The sequence below is a fragment of the Neovison vison genome, chromosome 5 (genome assembly GCF_020171115.1).
Source record: "Neovison vison isolate M4711 chromosome 5, ASM_NN_V1, whole genome shotgun sequence".
Taxonomy (NCBI): domain Eukaryota; kingdom Metazoa; phylum Chordata; class Mammalia; order Carnivora; family Mustelidae; genus Neogale; species Neogale vison.
This window is the reverse complement of record NC_058095.1, coordinates 224,316-247,405: the sequence shown is the minus strand read 5'-3', so window position 1 is coordinate 247,405 and position 23,090 is coordinate 224,316. Positions and strand designations below refer to the sequence as shown.

At 52.5% G+C, this 23,090-nt stretch overlaps 1 protein-coding gene across 2 annotated transcripts in view; it reads right to left on the bottom strand.

Moving 5' to 3' along the window:
• The window catches only part of B3GNTL1 (UDP-GlcNAc:betaGal beta-1,3-N-acetylglucosaminyltransferase like 1), a 91,285-nt gene that overhangs the window by 45,518 nt on the left and 22,677 nt on the right, over positions 1 to 23,090 (bottom strand). For both annotated transcript variants that reach the window (XM_044247142.1, XM_044247143.1), the window contains 2 exons: positions 9,458 to 9,523; positions 7,301 to 7,396 (listed from right to left, as the gene is read on the bottom strand). In XM_044247142.1, coding sequence (XP_044103077.1) covers positions 7,301 to 7,396; positions 9,458 to 9,523 — 162 coding nt within the window. The remainder of the gene's footprint in view (positions 1 to 7,300; positions 7,397 to 9,457; positions 9,524 to 23,090) is intronic.

The window sequence follows — 23,090 nt, the reverse complement described above, 5'->3', positions numbered from 1 at the left end:
CTGAACCTTTCCCTAATATCATCCACAAAAAATTAACTCAAAATGGGGTAAAGATCCAAATGTCAGAGCTGAAACTATAATAATCTTATAAGGAAACATTTTGTGTCCTTGGATAGGCAAGGATTTCTTGATGTGACACCAAAGTACATACAACCCCCCACCCCACAATCTATACAAATTGGACTTCATCAAAATTACAACCTTTTCTGCTTCAAAGAACACAATGGAGAGCATAAAAAGATACCTCACAGTATGAAAGAAAATATCTGCAAACCACACATCTGATAAGGGTCTAGCATCCACAATATGCAGAGTGCCTGGAATTCAGCAACAAATAACCAACTTTAAAAAAATAGGCAAAAGACTCGAGCCCCACATCAGGCTCTCTGCTCAGCAGGGAGCCTGCTTCCTCCTCCGGGGCGCCTGAGTGGCTCAGTGGGTTAAGCCGCTGCCTTCGGCTCAGGTCATGATCTCAGGGTCCTGGGATCGAGTCCTGCATCGGGCTCTCTGCTCAGCGGGGAGCCTGCTTCCCTCTCTCTCTCTCTGCCTCTCTGCCTACTTGTGATTTCTCTTTGTCAAATAAATAAATAAAATCTTAAAAAAAAAAATAGGCAAAAGACTCGAGAACACATTCCCCAAAAAAGATACACAGATGGCCCAGAAGCACATTAAAATACTCCATATCACTAATCGTTAGAGAAATGCAGATCAAACCATGACACAGCACTTTATGTCCATTCACATGCAACCAGAACACCCAGAAAACAGCAAGTGTTGACCAGAAGTAGCAGAACGGCAGGCAAGCCTCGTACTCCGCCGGTGGGAACATAAAATGGAGCAGCTGCTGTGGAAAACAGCTCGGAAGTTCCTCAAACGTTAAACACAGAATTGTCGAAACAGGGACACAGACAAAGCGAGGCAATGTTCCCAACAGCCAGAAGGTGGAAGGAACCCAGGGACGATCACAGCACAAATGGGTCTGCACGATGTGGGGCAGACAGTACGTTCCCGTGAGGAATACGGTGTAGCTGTGAAACAACGGGAAGCTGACCCTTCATAACACCGACGAACCTGAGAACATTACGTTACGAAAGTCAGACGCACAAGGACAGATACTGTTCAGAGTAAAACTCCTCCGGAGGGAAAGCAGGCTAGGGTACCAGGGCTGGGGGAGGGCTAATGGGGAGTCAGCACTGGGTGGGGACAGTCCCCGGCAGGGTCACCAAACTGAAATTTGAGATGACAAGTTGTGTCATGTATGTTTGACCACAATTTAATAATCTCTTTAATGAGAGAGAAAAGGAGAGGGGAACATCGAAGCAGGTCAGAGGAAGCGGACACAAGCCAAGGACATGGCGCTTAGGAGGCTGGAATCGGAGGGAACAGGAGGAACCAGCCCTGCCCACACCTTGATATCAGACTTCTGACCCCCAGAGCTGTACGTGAATAAATCTGTGTTGGTTTTTAAAAAACCAACAACACCCAGCAAGCCACAGCGGTGCACTCAGAGCCAGGAAGCGTCCCTGTGCAGAGCTCCTGTGAATTCTGGGCACCGAACTGCTGGCCGCTGGGCAGGAAGTACGGACACTCACAGGGCGAGTCCCTGCCTCAGCCACCGCACCAGCCTCTTAAGGCTGACGGCTCTGTGGGGCTCTTGGGTGGGTGCAGGCTGCACACCCAGGACGCACCGACCCCCGGTGGCCAGGCGAGTGCAGGAAACCGTCCTGTTCTGCCCAGGAGGGACCCCCCCTCCCGTGTCCGAGGAAGGTGGCCGGGGCTTGGGGCCACAGCAGGCGAGCGTGACACCAGCTCTTCTCAACCTTTCATCCCCTTCTGAAAGGACAAAGGAATAAAACAACAAAAATGGAACAGAAAGAGTAAAGAAGGCTCATTTCCTTTGGTCCCATCAGAACAAGCCACTTGTTTTCAAAATCCAAAGGACAGATCGGCTCATCGAGCTCTCCGCTGGTTTTGCTTCCACAACCATTCCTTACGTTTCAAAGACCCCGGGGTCTCCTACAACTTACACCCGAGAGACTGTGTTTTGTCTTGGCTCAGGCATACTTGAGAACACGGGACGCCCGCCTCCCCCAGATCTGAGCGGTCTAAGCACACAACAGCAAGCGAGCTCCTGGGAGGCTCCCCATTTATTTCCAGGGCCCCTGGCTGCCGTACCTCTCCAGACGACACACCTAGCTCCTCCGGAAACGCTTCATGCTCGTTCTTCACTTCCACTAAACTGCAAACAGCAAATGGCCATTCCACAACACACGGCTGATACCCAACAAAGTTTCTAACGAGGACGAGACCCAGAACAAGAACGGACAACACAAACCCGGGACTGGGACCTTCCAAAAGGTACGTTTCTCTTTCTTCTGGGGGGAGACGGGTCACCGTGCAGCTCCGTCGCCCCTGGAGGAAGGCAGAAGCTGGCTTCCTGCATGTCATCTCCTTAAATCATTTAAATGACTCACAGCAGACACCTGCTGTGGTTTTTCTCCTCCACTGGGATGTCCTTTTTGCAATTCTCTAACAACTAATGCCTCCTGCCCTGGCTACAGTTAAGTTACCACGGGGTCAGGTGCCAGGTGAGCACCGTTATCTGCTGACCCCACGGAGACCTGGCTGGCCACGTCACTCGAATAACTTAAGTTCAAGCACCTGAGGAAGGCAAACAGGTTTGCCGGGTAAACTTGTTTTTCCTTTAAAAGCCAAGTGAGGGTGGGAGGAGGTAACAAAATCTTAAAATGTTGAGGGAAAGAGTCTTCTTAGGAAATACTTCCGCCCACCCCTGCCGTGCAACGCGAAGGCAAGTCACCAATCACTGTGGCAGACTCTCAGGGATCCCCAAGGCCGGCCGCGAGGACGGCGGGGGCCAGCCATGTCTGGCAGTGACCAGTGCCTGTCTGCTCTCTGGATCCCAAGGTGCAGGCCCTGGGAACACGACCCATAGGCATGCCCTTGACCTCACCCGACCGCACCGGCTGACCGGGCTCTGCCACACAGTGGGAGGAGCACAGAATCACCCCGCTGCCCAAGCTGCTGGACCTGCTTCTTGTGAGCGAGAGAGCACGCTGCCCAAGAAGGGCACGCGGCTGAAACGTTCTGAGAAGCTGTCACTGCTCGGAGAGCTGTGTAAGCGCCAGCTGCCAAGGCGGTGAAACAAGACCCGCCCTCCGCCCGCTGCCTCGCCTCAGGCTCCCCTGGGGGAAGCGGTGCTGATGCCCCCTGCCTACCGGAGAGCTCGGCGTCTGGGTGGCTCCTTGGTGCCACAGGCCAGCACGTGGACAAATGCCCGACGTTACCTCCAGGTGCTGGCCAGTCCCCCACGCGGCTGCGCAGCTCAGGGCAGACGCTTTTTCTCCAAAGGGCCAGGTTTCCCGGCCGCAGCCTCCACACCGCAGGCTCGCAGCTCCACCAACCTGACCAAGGACAGCCACCACCACCACTAACAGGGGGGCAAGGCTGTGCGCCTTAGGAGAAGACGTGGCCCCGAGCCCCCGTCTGCCAGCCCCGGTCTAACTGGTAAGGAGCGCAACGTTGGCTTCAATTTGATCGAAGCTACTTCTTTGGTTACTGATGCCTGGCGTGGCTAGTATCGCCCCTTCATCTCTCTCCCAAGCGTAGGGTCTGGGTGCAAATGAGCTACAGAAAACTGCAGAAGCAGCGCCCAACACTCTTAGGATTCTTGGAAGCAGATGCAACAGACCCAAGAGGCCTGACGCATTCTCGCTCCTACTTTCTACACTCACCGGCCGGCGGTTGACGCTCAGGCCCCGGCCCCGGCAGAGGGCGCGCGAGCTGCGCGCACCAGGAGGTGGAACCGCGGACCCCGAGCCAGACCCGGACGCGTCACAACGGGAGCCCTTCCTCCCCGAGATGCCAGAGCCGCCACGCGGAGTCCGCGGCCCGACGCAGGCCCCTTCCCTCCGCGGAGCCGGGCTTCCCACGCGACCGCTGCCGTCCGCGGACTCCTTGCCAGATTGGCCCGCAAATCCGCCTGGACGAGTCAGGAACGACCACAGGAGAGGCGCGCACAGGTAAGGGGGAAGCGCACGGGGGTTGGGCGCGCACAGGTAACGGGGAAGCGCACGGGGGGGAGCGCGCACGGGCGAGGAGCGCGCACGGGGGAGGGGAGCGCACAAGTAAGGGGGAGCGCGCACGGGGGAAGGGCGCGCACAGATAAGGGGCAGTGCGCGCAGGGAGGGAGGTGCACAGGGCGCATGGGGGCTGCGCCGCTGCAGTGAGAAGTCCCAGAAGCTCTGAGCTCTCCCTGATTCCCTTTTGATTTTGTCTCCTTCTGGTTCTGATGTGTCACCAACTGAAAAATCAGATAATCCAGTTTCTTAGAATTCTGTTAGTCAAAAAGAAGGAGTTCCCAGGAGAGGCTCGGGGGGCCCATGCTGCTGTTCTGGGGACCTGGGGGTTTGCTTTTGTTTCTCCCCTTGTTTTGCCAGCAATGGAAAGTCCACTTCCCAGAAACTCTATGTAGTTCCTTCCAGTGCCTGCAGAACATACACACGGAAACAAGCCCATCAGCACTGGCCTCCCTTGCCCAAAGCAGAGTCTGCTCTCACAAAAGGCTCAGGACGGACAGATGGTTACTGACGGAGGTTTTTAGATGCTTTTGGTACTTAAAAAAGACAAAACTATGGATTGTAGACTTAAAATGAGTTGTCTGTATTCAGAACGGAAAAGCCTTGCAGTTAAAGGAGAATGGAGCATTTAATGAAGTTCGCAGGCTCGTTAGTGGTATCTTACCAGGAAGTGATACGAATTCTTCTCAGAGAAGAGCAGAGATTGCATGACTAATTTCCAGATTCCTGTGGTTTATTATCCTTACTTCTAATTTGTTGGAAGACTATCTTTAGACAGATAACAAATGTTCCAGTATTCTGACATTTTAACACCCACATAGCAACAAGAATAAACTCTGATGTCAGATCCAAGATCTGTGGCTTCTGGGTTGAATAGAGAAACAGACATGAACGTGGAGTCTCCCTCTCCATAGTATGTTTTAGAGAAAGTTGTCAGTTCTGTGAATCTGTACTGCAGATACACTTTCTGATGCTCCATTTAAATGAAAAAAAAAAAAGAAGAAAAACAGTACAGCTTAGTTTGTGTCAAATTATGTAAGTTTTTAAGTGCCATGAGTGTGGGTTAGAATTAGATAAAATCATTGTACTATGAAGGACAAACTTTCAAGGGAAAGGCACACAGAGGTAGAGGCGTGTGAAACTTAGTCTCTTTATACAAGGAAGACCCGAGCGTCCCCATGGACAGGAGAGCATCTGTCACCCAGAGCTCTACCCCCCACACCGTCTTCTCAACCAGCCAACAGAGACCATCACGCATGTTGCCAAATATCTTCAAATGAGTGGGTCAAAGAATGAGCCAGGATATTGTGCTTAAACCCTTGAATTCTGTGAACAAAACTGAGGTAATGAAGCTGATGGAGGCCACTGGCCTCTGGGGCATGACCAGCCCTGGGCACCCCTGCCATGTGGATCAGGAGGGGGCCCCCGGCGGAACCAGGACACCAGCACTGCTCACCAGGCCTGGTGCTGACGTGCGGTGTAGGCTGAGCTTGGGACCTCAGGGGCCAGCCGCCTCGGCACCCTCCAGCCCCTGCTGCCAGACCCCAGGGCGGGGGGCCGGGAGGGGTCCGGCCTTGCCTCCCCTTTGGTCTCCGGGACTCAGGAGATGCTCCTTGGGAATCCTGCTGCTCCCCACCTCACAAATGAGATCAGCTTAGAGGACGGACACCCACCACCTCCGCTGCCGGCCTGTTCCCCTTGGTGGGTGGTGGTTTCTGCACCCGTGGCACTGACCAGCGGCTTAGAGAACATCAGCTTCTTTGAGTTTATTTTTGGAAAACGTCAGACTTTATCTTCCCTTAACTTGATAAAGAAAAACACTATTTAAGAGGACCCTGCCTTAATTATTTCTATGATGCTTAATGCCATCGACTCAAAACTTGGATTTCTGGCTGCAGACGTGCCCACGGCATGTAACCTACACCCTCGGTGCCCGGCGACACAGCCCCTGCGTGACTCCTGCTCTACCAGAGACCAGCACACAGGCCCAGCACACAGCTGCCAGAGCCCCAGCAATCGAGAGCGCCATGGCTCCAGACCCTCACTGGGGCCGGGCGGGGCCTGGCCCTGCCAAGCAGCCTCTGGGTGCCCCAAATCAGGGCCAGAAGCTTTCCCACTGAATGTGGAGTCCGAATTCCCCAGTTAGGAATAGGAAGCCCTTAGCAGCTCTTCACCGGCTCAGCTGTGATCTTGGCTAAGAAAAACAAAAGCCAACCTGAGTGCATGTCCTGACCGTGTCCACAGAAAGGCACACATTCCAGAAGCATGAGCCCCACAGGCCTACTCTCTCGGGAGGGAAGGGCCACAGACTGTGGGCTGCTTCTCCGCGCAAGGGCTGCTCACCGCCAGACCCTCCGCAGTCTCTGCGACTCTGGGTCATGAGGTTTGGCCCCTCGAACCCGCCCCGCGCCCTTGGGCAACTGTACCAGCTGCCGGGGAGAAGGCTGTGTGCGGTGCCAGGCCCCAAGCGGCAGCGCCCTGCGCCCCACAGGGGAGGGACTTCTCCGCTCCAGTGGGGAAGCCACCAGGGACAGTAGGGCAGCGGCACGGGCAGGTAGGAGCGGCACCCTGGACCCATGGCCTGGAGTGACCTCTGTAGGCCCCCTCGTCCTGTGAGGGGAGGGTGCAAGCTACACGGGGCCCATGTGCTGGCTGTTCTGCCTGTTGAGCTTTGGGGCAGCTGGAAAACAAATCTCTCCCGCTGGCATCTAAAGTGGCCATACATGGGATCTTCATCTTCTCAAAATGTGACAAGGAAGTCCACATGCAGAAGCACTTTCTGTGTGTGTGTGCGTGTGTGTGTGAGGAGCAGAGTGTATGAGCTAGTAAGGCAGGTCAGATACAGAAGCAAACTCCAGGGACTCCAGCCCCGCGGCAGACCTGAACCTGGGACCTGAGCACACAGTCCCGCTTCCTCTGCGAGTCCCACCGCCTGCACATTGGCTTTCCAGCCAGCCCCACCCAGAAGGCGCGTCTCCCTCAGACCCTGCTCCAAGGCAGCCTGCCCTGGGGATGGTCCCCAGTCCTGCCCGAAACCTGGGCCTTTCCTGGACACCTCTTCCCCTCCCCAGCCTCTAGCCAGGCCTTCCGCACCTGCCTGCTGGCTCTGGTTCCTTCCCAGGCCAGACCCACAGGTCAGGCAAACACAGGGACTAACAGCTCTCAGGACGTCCTGGGGGGCTCCCGGATGGGGGCAGGGGTACCTGAGTAAGAAGCTGGTCCGGCGTTAGCTGGTTGATCCACCGTGTGTATCGCTCAGTGGAGTTGGGGGGCTCTCTCCTTACTCGGCAACCGATAATCTGTGAGACAACAACACAGAACTTCAAAGACAGTCACCGTGGGCTGACAGGCACACGCCTACCCACAGACGCCTCACCTGGCGAGAGCTGGCACACCCAGCAGGGAACTAACAAAGACCCGTATCTGATCGGGCTGGGAAAACCTCTGGGGGGAAAGGGGGAGAGGGAGATGCAGGGTTCAGGCTGGACCCCATGATGGACGGTCCTACCCTGCCAGTTCCAGCAGCGCCTGAGGAATCACCCCGGGTTAGAGCTGTGGCCGACAAGCCCTTAATGCATTCAAGTTACAGGGATCTGTGCACAAGGTCAGGGGTCCGGCTACCTCGGCAGGTTCATCCTGAACCATGACTCAGGCAGACACGAGGGGCAGGGGGCGAGGGAGAGAGGATCTCGAGCAGGCTCCCTGCTGAGCACAGGGCTCAGGGCTCGATCCCAGGACCCTGAGATCACAACCTGAGGCAACACCAAGAGTCGGAGGCTTACCAAGCACCACCCAGGCACCCTGATAATTAATAATTTTTTAATTTTATTTTAAGAAAATATTTTATTTATTTGACAGAGATCACAAGCAGGCAGAGAGGCAGGGGCGGCGGGGGCGGGGGGAGCAGGCTCCCTGCTGAGCAGAGAACCTGATGTGGGGCTGGTTCCCAGGACCCTGAGATCATGACCTGAGCTGAAGGCAGACACTCAATGATGAAGCCCCCCAGATGCGCCCCCCCCCGATAATTTCTTAAGAAGACTGATTCGGTGATGAAGGTCTTAGCGACCACTCTGAGGAGGAGACAGTGCAGGTCCGGGTCGGCTGCTGGCCACACCTGGGCCCTTACAGGAGCCCTGTGAGCCTCACCTGAGGGGGGGGGGCAGGCCTTGTGCTGCTGGGTGTTCCCCGGAGGGAGCGGCTCCTTCTGCAGCAACGGGCCCAGACACCGACAGTGGGGACCAGCCTCAGCAGACTCTGGAGGAAGGGACCCTCCACCTCGGAGCAGTCTCACACCGGCATCCCAAACGCCCGCACACAGCCCGGAGTCAAAGTGTGGTGCTGTCCCCAGGTTTTGAGCTCTGTTGGAGGGGCGGCAGGGGCTGTGGGGGCCGGGGCTGCCCAAGCAGGTGTGTGCTCTCTCTCCCTCTCCTGCCCCCCGCTCATGCCCTCTCTCTAAAGTAAATACATAAATAAATAAACACATAAAAAGAAATTGTCAAAGGTTCTACCATGACTCTTGAATTCCTTAAATTCAGCTGTCTATAGCACATCTGCGTGGTGATTAATTTATATTAATGCAGGAATGCTAACGAAGACATAAGAAAAGTTTTTGCTTGGGGTGCCTGGGTGGCTCAGTGGGTTGAGCCGCTGTGTTCGGCTCAGGTCATGATCTCAGGGTCCTGGGATCGAGTCCCGCATCGGGCTCTCTGCTCAGCAGGGAGCCTGCTTCCTCCTCTCTCTCTGCTGCTTCTCTGCCTACTTGTGATCTCTGTCAAATAAATAAGTAAAATCTTCTAAAAAAAAAGTTTTTGCTTGCATAATTTTGTGTTTGGTTCTTTTAATGAAACTTTGTTTTTTGTAGTGTAAATAACACGCAGAGATCCCGTGTATCTTTTACACAGTTTCTCCAATAGTAACATCTTGAAAAATCATGCAAGTCTCCCCAACCAGGGACCCCCCCATGGCGCCTTTGTGGCCGTGCCCAGTCCTCCTGGACAGCAGCTGCCTGCCTGTCTTTCCGAGAGCATGTGCAGCCAGTAGTTAGAAGAACGCTCGGGATCCTGGACTGTGTGTGATCCCTGCAGTCTGAAAACTCTCAGCCTGTACGGCGGCAGCCTAGGGACGTCCTGGGGACGGTCTGGGGACAGCCTGGGGGATGGCCTGGATATGATCTGCGGACGGTCCAGGGACGGCCTCGGGGATGGTCTGGGGACAGTCCGGGATGTTCTGGGGACAGTCTAGGGACAGTCGGGGGGATGGCCCAGGGACAGTCCAGGGGACGTTCTGGGGATGTTCTAGAGACAGTCTGGGGACGTTCTGGGGACAGCCTGGGGACAGCCCAGGGATGGACGCGGACTTACGCTTGTCGGGTGCTGGGCAGCAGCCTCCAGCTGGAGCCTCACCCTCTGAGGCATCATCACGTCGTCCTGAAGTGAAAAGTTTCAAGTCACGTAAAGCAACTCCCACGACAAGAAAGAAAACGACAGAACAGGCAACAGTGCAACGGGCACAGATGGGAAGAGGCGGCACGGACTCTACGTCCAGGCCCGGCCCCCCGTGAGTCGGCGGGGGGATGCTGGCCATCCCTGCGAGGGCATGCGCTTTGCCATCGGCCCCGCACCCAGAGGGCCTGGGCATCCAGCAGCCTGAGGACAGGAAGCCCCAGGACGCAGCCACGTCACCCAGCGGGGAAAGGAGTCCAGCGCGTGAGCGTCAGAGGACCTACGGGCACTCCACGCAGCGGCTCACACGGGACCGGCCGCTGTCGGGGACGCCGAGTGCAGAAGCCAGCAGTGGCCGTCACCACTGAGACCGTGGCACAGAGACACCCACACAGCCGCCTCTCGCAGACACGTGCTGAGCCAGAGATGCAGGACAAGACGCGTCCTATCACACACTTACTTAACAATGATCCGTACTGTCCGAGAAATGCACACATTGTGCAAACTATAGAGAAAAGCAAGAATAACCCTGAAGTTGGAATAATGGCCGCTCTGCACGGGGACAGAGGGGCAAGCGTACCTCTGGGGTACTGGCCACGTGGCTCCTTCCTGACCAGGAGCTGCTCATGTACATGTTTGCTTTCTTCAACCCTCAAAGTACACAAATGTTTTGTGCATTCTTCTACCGGTACATTCTATTTCATGATAAAAAAACATTTCAGGGCGCCTGGGTGGCTCAGTGGGTTAAGCCACTGCCTTCGGCTCAGGTCATGGTCTCAGAGTCCTGGGATCGAGTCCCACATCGGGCTCTCTGCTCAGCAGGGAGCCTGCTTCCCTCTCTCTCTCTCTGCCTGCCTCTCCATCTACTTGTGATCTCTCTGTGTTAAATAAATAAATAAAATCTTTAAAAAAAAAACAAAGAACATTTCATTGTTCTGGTTAGGTACAAATGTACCCAATACAAGAACTAAAAATATTGTCATTGGGGAGAAACTCTCTTTAAACTGAGCAATAAACTAAAAGGCCTGTATGTGTACTCATGTTCCTGCAAAAGGGCCTCAGGCACATCCTACTCATCAAATTACCTGTGACAAATGGAGCTGAGGGGGCCTGTGGCTAAGGCAGGAAAGGAGAAGGAGGAGGGGGAGGAGGAGGGGGAGGGAGGGGAGGAAGAGGCGAAGGACACGGGAGAGGCAGAAGGGACCGGGTCGGAGGGCAGGCCCCACGTCACCCCCAGAGCCCGAGCTCAGCAGGCAGGAGAGGAGGGCAGGTGTGAGAACAGAACCAGGGGAACCTGCGGTGAAAGACGTCAGAGCAGAAGCAGAAAAGGAAACCTTGAGTCAACCCTGGGCTTTTCCAACGCCCGAGCCCCTCCCTGGCTGCAGCCGGGGACACACTTCCAGTCCTGTGTGTGGGGCACCAGCCTGGGAACCTTGAGAGGGAAACAGGAGAAGTGAGGCGTTGCAGCAGGACACGCGGGCAGGTGAAGCTGTGCGGGGGCACGAGAGGTCACACCCCAGGTCAGCCTGGTCCACTTCCATAACAGGAACAGCAAGACAGCAGGGCAGGGGACAAAGGGGCAATTTCCCTTAAAGGGAAGGCCTGCTGATCAAATTCTTGAAAAACGGCTCCTGCGTGGCCTCACACAGAATTTGACAAATTTCTGACCGTCTCCTAAACCAGTCTTTGATGCCTGTGTTGGGTTACACGTGGGAAGGGGTAAGAGCCAGCATACAAGCATATGGGCATTTCAAAAAGAAGGGTTAGTGTTAGAGCTGGTCTCTGCCGGGCAGCAGGACCGGCCCTGGACCCCATGCAGGGCTGCAGGACGTGGCCTGGGGTTCGTGGGGTAGGGCAGCAGCACACAGGGAAGCACCCAAGAGCGACGCCCCAGGCGTCTGACCTCCCGTCCCCACACCTCAGCAGGCGCGTCCAGACCCCACAGCCCAGGGAAGGGCCACCTTGCGTGCCCTCCTAGAGCGCGGGCTGGCGCAGGCCTGACTCTGGCCCTCAGAACACTCGCAGGACGAACGGATGTGCGCTCCAGACTGGGCAGTGTTTCCACTTACTCTGCCACGCATTAAACACTCCCACGTATTCTTTTTTTTCTTATATTTATCATGATCTACAGTTGGAGACAGAGGAGCTATAATTATCTGTTTTGTAGCCAAAGCAAACAAGGCTTGGAAAGGCTATGTATTTCCCCAAGATCTTACAGCAATTACATGGCAGAGCTAAAATTTGAACATGGGATTAACTGAGAAACTGATCTGTGCTCACAGCTAAACTGCCCAGAAATGCCCAGCGCTCAGGAACATTCCAGTGTACGTTTCCACCACCTCCTGAACTAGAGTCGCTCCCGGGCATCTCACGTCAAGCTCTGAGGCCCACAGAGCGCCCCGGGGGTGGCTGACATGTCACTGACTGAGAGATTCACGGAGGAACGCAATAAGCAAACACGGAAGCCAAAAAACAAACAGCATGAAGGTACACACACAAACTCGGTGCCCAGGGGTCCCAGAGAAGCTCCTCGTTCTCCGAGACCATCTTGAGAAAAACTGGCTGAGAAGACGGGAAGACATCTTTATCACACAGGAAAACCACGTGGTATTTTAGAAAAAGCCCAGGCGTGCTCTGCACCGTCCTCGTTCATGCCAGCGCCCGTCCAGGATGCGGGCGGCTCTGCCGGGTCCACAGGGCTCGCAGCGGGTGCCAAATGCCAGGAGCTGGTCTCGGCAAAGGTCAGCTGCCCAGGGCAAAGCGGAGGAGCCCACAGGGTGGGCGTATAGTCCTGGCCCCACGGGGCACAGGAGGGAGGGCTCAGAAGCCTGCACACTTGTTTGCCCGAGAGCCCTCAGAGTCCCCAGACCGGCGCGAAGTCCTCAGTGATACCACTTCAGAAACAACGTTACTGGCAGACTAGGGCAAAGGGTTTTGATGTTTTATAAAAATAACATGAATTCCGAATGAAATGCTGTTTCCTCTCTGACCACAAAAATAATGGGTGGAAAAAAGCTCATGTTGTCAAAGAATTCTGCAATAGAAAGAATCTTGGAGCTTCACGTTAAGTAGCTTCTGAGTGAGATGGTGGCTGTGTGCTCGCGGCCAGCGTCCGACAGAAGCTGGGGGCGGACGGAAGCCGGGGACGCGCGAGGTGCGGGACGGGCCGCCTACACGAACGTTGCCCGAGTCCACACGACGCTCTCCCTCCCTCTATTTTGTTCTATTTTGTTGTGAAGTGTCCTTATGTCTGGCTTTCAGACACGTGGGCTGGAAGACGGACAGAAGTTACGTGGTCAGACCTCCACACTCGGGACCCACACTCCACAGGGAGACCCTGAAGAAGGCGAGGGAGACGGTGGACCCACCAACAGGTCGAAAGCCTGCTTGCAAAGCCCGGGGTCAAGTGACTTGCCTCCAGTAGCTTCCTGCGTGTCTCTGCTCAAACTCTGAGTCCCAGAGGGCTTTCCTGCTCATATGGTCTGCAAATTCTGCATTCCAGCTGCAGAAGTGACCAGTAACGACACCCCTCTCTGTTCGGCTAAGAGCTGTGTATTTTAGGAGTCTGCAGGAGTAACACAGAGTTAAGGAGAAGCACTGGCAGGCACTGGGCCTAGATCCACTAGAAGGCCTGAACTCAGAAAACACAAGCCCCTTTTGCCCCGAAGGCCTCACTGACCCTGGTTCTGAGAGGAGGGAAGTTGGAGCCCAGGCTGCTCACGACCAGGGGCGGGGGGGGGGGGGGAGATTTCTCCTCAGGCGGCAGCCCCGACCTCCCTCCGGTGAGAGGGGTCTGGGGGCACCACCTTGGCGGTCCCAGGATGGTGGCTCTCCCAGGTGCCTGGGAAAACCAGGGAGAAGCTTGGAAGAAGCGGACCCTCGTCCAAGACCTCCAACTGCACAGGGAGGTGTTCGGAGACCGAGGCCGGTGCACAGGGATAAGCAGGCACCTGAGAAAACACACAGAACAACACAGGAAGACCCCCCAAAAATCAACCATTAAGGAAATAGTTCAGAAGAGTTAAAAATGAATAATCGTCAGTAGGACCATAGAAATTACCTATTCAGTAAAAAAGGCGGGAGGCGGCAGGGGCAGAACAGAGGAACGAACGAACGAACGAATGAACGGGCCAGATGGAAAATGAACAGGGACCGGCGGGCACACGGCCGAGCAGAAGACGAGGGATGCGGATGAACTCAGTCCTTTCAGCGGAACTGGACTGCCGGGCTGCGGTTTCCAACACAGACACAGAAACAACACAAGATCCGCCCACCCGCTGCTCGCCGGAGACAGACTTCAGGCCCAGAGACAGAGCGACGGAGCGTGGGAGCGCGGAAGGCCCCACGCGAACAGCGGCCCGGGCGACAGAGAGGGAGGCGGCGGGCGGCAGAAGGCCGGCCCAGCAGAGCGCGGACGCGTGAGCACACCGCACCGCAGGCCCGCGGCCCAGGAGGAGGGAAGAGCAGTGCTCGCGGCCGAGGAGAGACGCACACCCGACAGCGTGGGAGCCTGGCCCGGAGCCGCAGAGCAGCGCTCAGCCCGCCCGCGACGTTCGCCACACGCGGGGGCCGCGGCGTTAAAGCACCGAGGCCGGAGAAGGCGTGAGCCCTGGCCACACGGAAGCCGAGGCAGAAGTCAAGCGCAGGAGAGTCCGGGGGACCCAGCACCCGCGTGCGGAGGAGAGCCGAGCGCAGAGGACACCACGACGGGTTCCGGCCGAGCGGGAGTGGACGGGGACGCGCAGCACGGCGGGGGCCACCCCGTGCCAGCTAACACCGGGTTCTTAGAAAACACCAACGAAAAAGAGCAGACTACACGAGGAGTAAACTGAAGAAAACAACGAAGATCTGAGCAGCGAGAGAGGAAAGGAAAACACCAGAGAAACTCAGCTCGGAGGACGACCGGCTCTTTGAAAACAAGACACGTGACCAACCGTGAGCTGCACGGGGGACCAGCAAACTTTTTCTGCAAAGGGCCAGACACTAGGTATTTCAGTCTTTGTGGTCATATGTGGTTTCTGCCAATATTCTTCTCTTTTTGTTCATTTTGGTTTTGTAGCACTTAAAAAAAAGACCATTGTTAGCTTAGAGACCATAAAAAACAGGCTGCCAGCGGGGTTGGCCCATGAGCTGTCATCCGTTACCCCTGAGCTGGACGGGGAGAAAGAGACACAAGCAAGTCGATTCTGGAATGAAACAGGCAGCAGGGCAGTCTCCAAGCAGCTGTGGGAGCGGCAGGAGAGCCCACGAATCCTGCAGTTCTGACGGAACGGACAACTGCTAAAAAGACGCGGGTTTCTGAAATAGACTGAAGAAAAAATACAAAATCTGAAGAGATCTATGAAAAGGGAAAAAAATATATTGAATTAGGAATTAACACAACACGCAACAATACGATACGATACGATATACAGAAAAAGTGCTAGACTTGTACGGTGGAAATTAGGAAACTCGGTGGAAGAAGGGAAAGATCTAAGTGAACAGAGACACATCCCACATTCATGGGTCAGAAGACTCAACATCATGAAACAATTCTCCCCAGACTGACCTACGGATGCACTACAACTCAAATCCAAATCTCAAACTTGCATTTTTACAGAAACTGGCAAGCTGCCCCTGAAATTCCCATGGAGCTATAAAGACCCAGAATGGCAGTGTTGGCAAAAGGAGAAACACTGTAGAGACCTTATGCTTTCGGGGAAGCTAGCACTTGGGTGGGAGATGCGGGCTCAGACCCAGCAGATGAGGACCTACAAGGCAGAGGCCGGGACTTGGGGACCAGAAGGCAAGAACGCGCACAGACCCCACCACACACAGAATGAATCCGACGTAGACCACGGACCTCAATGTCAGAGCCAAAACTGGGAACTCCTAGGAAAATCTCGGTGACCCTGAGAGAAGCAAAGAATCCTCAAAGAAAAGTGCGGCTCCATCAAAATTTAAATTCTTGTGAAGATTTAACAAGATAGTGAACAGAGCACCCCCGACTGGGAGAAAACGGGGGCAGAGGCCCCATCTGTGCGGGTGCTGGGGGTCTCTTCACCCATGGGGCAGGCCCTGAGCAGAGGCCCCCAGCGGCTGTGGGGGACCCATCCAGCAGGCGTGGTGACAAGAGCCTTTCCTCTCTCTGGGCCATCCACTCTTCCTTCAGTTCTGCAAGAGAACTTCCCCAACGTCATTAAGGGCAGAAGTGACAAATACCTATGGCAAACAGTGCACTTACTAGTGAAAGGGCTCAGCACCTTCTCTGAGATTGGAAAGGAGATGAGGACACCCATTCTCGCAATGTCAGGTTAACAACCGACTGGGAACTCAAGTCAAGAAAAAGAAATAAAAATCACACGGGTTAGAAAGAGAAAAAGGGACTGTAGACATAAACATCGCAAAATAATCAACAGAGAAATACTGGAATTAAAAGTAAGTTCAGCAGAGTTCCTGAATATAAGATTAATAAAGTTAAATTAATGTCTTTAAACCTACAGAATTTTTATATGATGCTACTTACAATAAGACCCAAAAATATCAGCTTATTCTCCCACATCATTGGTGAGAATGTAAAGCTCCTGGGGAAACAGTCTGGCGATTCCTCAAAATGCTGAATGTGGCGTTGACAGCCCGCAGCACCAGTTCTGGGTCTGTGTCCACGAGAACTGGACACGTCTGTACACACGGGAACTAGTACAGGAAGGCTTGTGTCCACGTCTGCTGAGCGGCTAAAAGCAGATACAACTCAAACGCTCATCAAGCAGCATCTGGATAAACAAGACGTGGTCCCTGCACCCAGAGTCCCCTGACGCCGTGCTGGGGAGAAACAGAGTTCTGACACGGCTGCAACACGAGGGGAGACCAGGAAAGCTGGGCACAGAGACCCGACCACGTCAGTACCACTTCCAGGCAATGTCCAGAACGTCCAGGGAATGTCCAGAACGGGCAAGCCCGCAGAGGCAGAAAGGGGGCCTGGCTGAGAGCTGGGGGATCAGGAGGGAGAGCTAACGGGCGGGGGGTTATGCTGGGACGGCAATGTCCCCGAACTGGACAGCGGTAAGGACTGCGTGACACTGTGAATGCACCAAACCCCGAATCGTACACTACGAGCAGGTGGATTTCACGTGAATTCTATCTTAGTAAAGCTGGTAACAAATGTTTTTTCGAAACCAAATACCAAGGGATACCAAGGAATTAATTTACTGAAGGACTGCGAGCCCGCCAGTAGGAAAACCATGCACGGCTGCTGAGATAAAGAGACGAGTGGACACAGGTTCCCTGTTGGGAAAACTGAGCACCGTAAAGCAGCCGGCCCTCCCACAGCTGACCCAGCCTCAGCATCGAATTCCCTCAAGATCCTTACTGGAGAGTCTGTGGAAATTAACAAATAACAGACATTTACATAAAAACACAGTTGATTTTTTTAAAAGATTTTATTTATTAATTTGAGAAAGTGAGCACAAGCAGGGGTAGTAGCAGGCAGAGGGAGAAGCAGGCTCCCTGCTGCTGAACAGGGAGCCCAATGGGGGACTCCATCCCGGGACCCTGAGACCAAGACCTGAGTTGAAAAAAAAAAAAACAAGCCCCATCTATATGTTGCCCACAAGAGACTCATTTAGTCCTAAAGACACCTTCAGATTGAAAGTGAGGCTGGAGAAGCACCTGTCATGCTAATGCGCACTAAAAGAAAGCTGGGGTAGTCATGCTTATATCGACAAACTAGATTTTATTTTATTTTATTTTTTAAAAAGATTTTATTTATGTATTTGACAGAAATCACATCCTTATATCGACAAACTAGATTTTATTTTATTTGTTAAAGATTTTATTTATGTATTTGACAGAAATCACATCCTTATATCGACAAAATAGATTTTATTTTATTTTATTTGTTAAAAGGATTTTATTTATGTATTTGACAGAGATCACAAGCAGGCGGAGAGGCAGAGAGAGAGGAGGAAGCAGGCTCCCTGCTGAGCAGAGAGCCCGATGTGGGGCTCGATCCCAGGACCCTGAGATCATGACCAGAGTTGAAGGCAGAGGCTTAAACCACTGAACCACCCAGGCGCCCCTATTCCAAAGCTATTAATGAAAAGTACGTAACACTGCTGAGAGAAATTTTAAAAGACCTATACAAATGGAGAGATATACTATGTTTGCAGGCTGGTGGACTGAGTTTTTTTTATTTACATTTTTAATTTTTTTATTAACATATAATGTATTATTAGCCCTAGGGGTACAGGTCTGTGAATTGCCACTTTTACACACTTCACAGCACTCACCATAGCACATGCCCTCCCCAATGTCCATAACCCCACCACCCTCTCCCTCCCGCCCCCCCAACTCTCCATTTGTTTTGTGAGATTAAGAGTCTCCTATGGTCAGACAAACTAGATTTTAAACCAAAGATGGTGATAAGAGATGAAGGAAGATGCTGTATTATAACGAAGGAATCTATCCATCAAGAAGATCTGGCAATTGTAAATATTTATGCCCCCAACCTGGGAGTAGCCAGATATATGAATCAATTAATAACAAGCATAAAGAAACTCATGGATGATAACACAATATAGGTATACAAAGTGACACGACATGACACAACAAAATACAATATAAAATATGATATATGAACGGTATGATACAATACAACACAACAAACAAAACAATACGATACGATACAACTCAATACAATATAATACGATACAATAAAAAATACAATACGATATAAAATACAATACGCTACAACACAATACCATACGTATGATACAACACAACACAAAACAATACAATACGATATGATACAATATAAAACATTTCAATATAATACAAAATAGAATACAATAAAAATTACAATACAACACAAGAAAGTCCCCTACAATACAAAGTAGGGGACTTTGACACCCCACTCACACCAGTGGACAGATCACTGAAGCAGATCGGCAAGGAAACAATGGCTTTGTCTGACACACTGGACCAGATGGACTTAACAGGCATGTTCAGAACATTTTTTTAAAAGATTTTTATTCATTTATTTGATAGACAGAGAGAGATCACAAGTAGGCAGAGGCAGCAGAGAGAGAGGGGGAAGCAGGCTCCCCACCGAGCACAGAGCCCGATGTGGGGCTCGATCCCAGGACCCTGAGATCATGACCTGAGCCAAAGGCAGAGGCTTAAACCACTAAGCCACCCAGGCGCCCCTGTTCAGAACATTTTATTCTAAAGCAGCAGAATACACATTCTTTTCAAGTGCACATGGAACATTCTCCAGGACAGATCACACACTGGGTCAGAAATCAGCATCCACAAGTACAAAAAGATTGAGATCAGATCGTGCATTATTTTCAGACCACAAGCTATAAAACTTGGAAGTCAACCACAGGAAAAAATTAGGGGAGGCCACAAATACATGTAAGTTAAGGAACATGCTACAAAGAACGAATGGGTCAACCAGGAAATTAAAGAAGAAATTAAAAATTACATGGAAACAAATGAAAATGGAAGCATGACAGTTCAAAACCTTTGGGATGCAGCAGGTCTTAAGGGGAAAGCATACAGCAATACATACCGTTCTCAAGAAGCAAGAGAAGTCTCAAATACCCAACCTAACTTTACACCTAAAGGAACAGGAAAAGGAACAGCAAATAAAGCCTAAATCCAGCAGAAGAAAGGAAATAAAGGTTAGAGCACAAATAAATGATATTGAAATTAAAACAAAACAAAACTGTAGAACAGATCAACAAAACATGGAGCTGGTTCTTTGGAAGAGTTAACAAGATTGATAAACCACTGGCCAGACTCAAGAAAAAGAAAAAGGACCCAAATAAATAAAATCACAAATGAAAGAGAAGAGATGACGAACATGGCAGAAATGCAATTATAAGAGATTATGAGCAAATATATGCCAACAAAATGGGCAATCTGGAAGAAATGGATGCATTCCTAGAAACATATAAACTACGTAAACTGAAACAGGAAGAAATAGAGAATTTGAACAGACCCATAACCAGCAGGGAAAGTGAAGCAGTCGTCAAGAACCTCCCAGGGCCAGACGGCTTCCCAGGGGAATTCAACCAGACATTTAAAGAAGAATTAATATCTATTTTTCTCAAACTGTTCTAAAAAATAGAAATGGAAAGAAAACTCCCAAACTCTATGAGGCCAGCATTCCCCTGATACTAAAACCAGACAAAGACCCCGCCAAAAAGGAGACTTACAGACCAACATCCCTGATGAACGTGGATGAAGAAATTCTCAATAAAACACTAGCAAGTCAAATTCAACAGTACATTAAAAGTATCCACCACAACCAAGTGGGATTTATTCCTGGGCTGCAGGGGTGTGACGACATCTGCAAATCAATCAATGCGATACAATACAGTAATAAAGGACAGGACAAAAACCATAGGATCCTCTCAATAGATGCAGAAAAGGCATTTGACCAAGTACAGCATCCTTTCTTGATCAAAACCCTCGACAAAGTAGGGATAGAGGGAACAGAGCTCAACATCACAATAGTTATAGACAAAAGACCACAGCGAAGATCATTCTCAGTGGGGGAAAACTGAGAGCTTTTTCCCTAAGGTCAGGAACATACAGGGATGTCCACTCTCACCCTATGACACAGGACGGGAAATCTTAGCCTCAGCAATCAGCCAGCACAAAGGAAAAGGCATCCAGGTAGGAAGGAAGAAGCCAAGCCCCAGTGTCTGCAGATGACGTGATACCCCATGTAGAAAACCTGGAAGACTCCACCAGAAAGTTGCCAGAACTGATACATGCAGGATATAAAGTCAGTGAACAGAAACCTGCTGTGGAGAAGGGGGGCCTCCTACATGGCTGGTGGGGATGCAAGCTGGTGGGGACACTGCAGGATAGTGTGGAGGGTCCCCAGAAAGCTGAAAATAGAGCTACCCTGCAAGCCAGCCACTGCACTACTGGGTACTAACCCAGAGGACACAGAAACACACCCTGGAAGGAGCACCTGCGCCCCAGTGTTCATAGCAGCAATGTCTGCAGTTGCTGAACTATGGAAAGAGCCCGGATGTCTGCCGAGGGGTGGATGAAGAGGCTGCGGAATATACACCAAGGAACAGGACTCACCATCGGGAAGAATCAAATCCGTTTGCAACGACGGGGATGGCGCTAGAGAGTATTATGCTGAGGAAAGACAAATAGCATATGATCTCACTCACATGTGGAATTTAAGGAAAAACAGGTGAACGAACATCAAGAGAGGGAAAAAGAGAGAGAGAGGGAAACAAATCATGAGACTCTCAACCATGAAGAGTAAACTGAGGGTTGATGGAGGGAGCTGAGGGGGACGGGATTCAGGGGGGCTTCTGACAGGATGAGCGGCGAGTGCCCCACGTAAGTGATGAACCACCGGATTCGACTCCTGTCCGTGAACTGGATTTTAATAAAAGAGACCGGAGTGGAGATCACGAGTTGGATGCTTAACCGACTGAGCCACCCAGGTGTCCCCGTGCGAAGAAATTTTTTTAAAGAATAGCCAAAAACATTGAAGTAGATGAACAAGAGGACTTACAGAGTCAAACTACACTGTGTTCTGTAAAGCTGCAGTGTGGCAAATGAAGGACAGAGCACCAGCCCAGATGGACAGGACACAGAGGCCAGAAACAGGCCCTACACACCTCAACCCTGGACTAAAGACATCTCGAAAGCTACGCGCGGGGGCCTTTCTTTCAGTCAGTGCTACACCCCCGGGAAACCCCTCCGAGAAGGAGTCATTCAGGGCCTCTACCCACAGGCAGACAGAAGTAATTCTAGATTGAGTACAGATCTGAATGTGAAAAGCAACCAAGAAGCTTCCAGAGAATGATACAGAAAAACATCTTCAAGAGAATGAGGTAAACGAAAGCTTTCACAACCGGGGAAACGACCAAACAGTAAGTCAGACGCTTCCATTCAGCCAAGAACGAAAAGAACGCGCGTGTCTTGATCTTGAGCCCCACACTGGATGCTGAGATTGTTAGATAAATAAATAGGAAATAATAAAGAAACAAATTTAAAAAATAAGAACAAAAACCAAAGCCACACAGTCGGAGATCTATAATCCGTACACTCAGCAAAGGACTTTATCCAACACGTCTGATTAACTCCTAATTGAAGGAAAAGAGGGAACATCACAAAAAATGGGCAAGAGACATGAGCAGGCACTACACGAAGAAAATACCCAAATACCCACCCACAACCTCATCGGACGTCAGGGAAATGAGCTTAAAACCACACCCAGGCCCCTCCCTGTGATGACCGGAGGACTCAAGGGCAGGAGACCAGACACAGGAAGGCCGGGAGACAGGCCAGCCCGCACGCCTCCCCCTGCCCGACGGGTGCCTGCCGCACGGGCGCAGGGCACCACAGCCACACCAGCCCCTCCTCACGCGTGTGACACGCGGCCCCGCGGCCACACGCGCCCCGACAGAAACGCACACGCGCTTCCTGGCAGCGCGGCTCGAAGACCCGAAGATCCGAGCAGCACCAGGCAGGAGCGGGGCGTCTCCACGCACTAGAGGTCACCAGCAATCAAAGGGAAATGCGGCTAAGCCAGCACTGATCTCCGGAACCTGACGTCGGGCACGATAGGCCAGAACATGTGAGGAATCACACAAAGGTCAAAGCAAGATGCAACTAACTTTGGGGTCTGCATCCAGTCATGCTGTGGAGGTGAAGGGGGCTTCTGGGGAGGAAAAGAGGGCACGCGGGGCGCTGGCGGGGCTCCCGGGCTGGGCCTACGGAGAGCGACACGGGACGGCGCAGCTTCGTCCGTCTCCACGGACGGCACACTTCTGACCCGCACCCTGCTCTGTGTCACGTTAAACTTAAATAAAAATGAACGAAGACCATTCCAAGTGGAGTTTGGATCAAAACATAAAAGGTAAAAAAGAAACAAAGCATCTGGAACTGACAGAATAACTTCAGGGCCTCAAAGTAGGAGAAAATGCCTCAAGAAGAAGGCACAGGGCGCCGGCCGAGAAGGGAAAGACGAAACGGACGTGACTTCCGACCGCGAGCCCCGTTCGCCCGCTGCTGGCTTTCAGAGGGCGGGAGGCAGGCAGGCCGCGGCGGGAGCGGGGCCGCACGCGGAGGGTCACAGAGCCCAACCCCAGGCCGGGCGGTCAGGCCAGCGAACAAGACGACATCGGACTGTGGAGCCGGGAAGGTGCGACAGGGGCTCTGGGGCGGCCGTCCACGTGCCTGCTCCGCGAGGGCCGGTGCCCTTCTCCGGAGCCTTCCTCACAGAGCGGGCGATGCCACGGACGCGGCTCTGAGCGCGACGAGGCCTTGGCAGAACCACGTCTGGGAGACTCTGCCTGGAGCCCGGTCCGCACGGCCAGCCGAGACCAGGGCCTACGAGCGCTCGGTCAGAACCAGCCAAAGGCTACTCCCCCCTTCCCAGTGGGTTCTTAACACAAAACCCACTATACCTGATAAGGTAATTTAGCAGATTTACAGCAATAAAACAGGGGATTAACTTTTTTTTTTAAAGATTTTATTTATTTACTTGACAGAGAGAGAGATCACAAGTAGGTAGAGAGGCAGGCAGAGA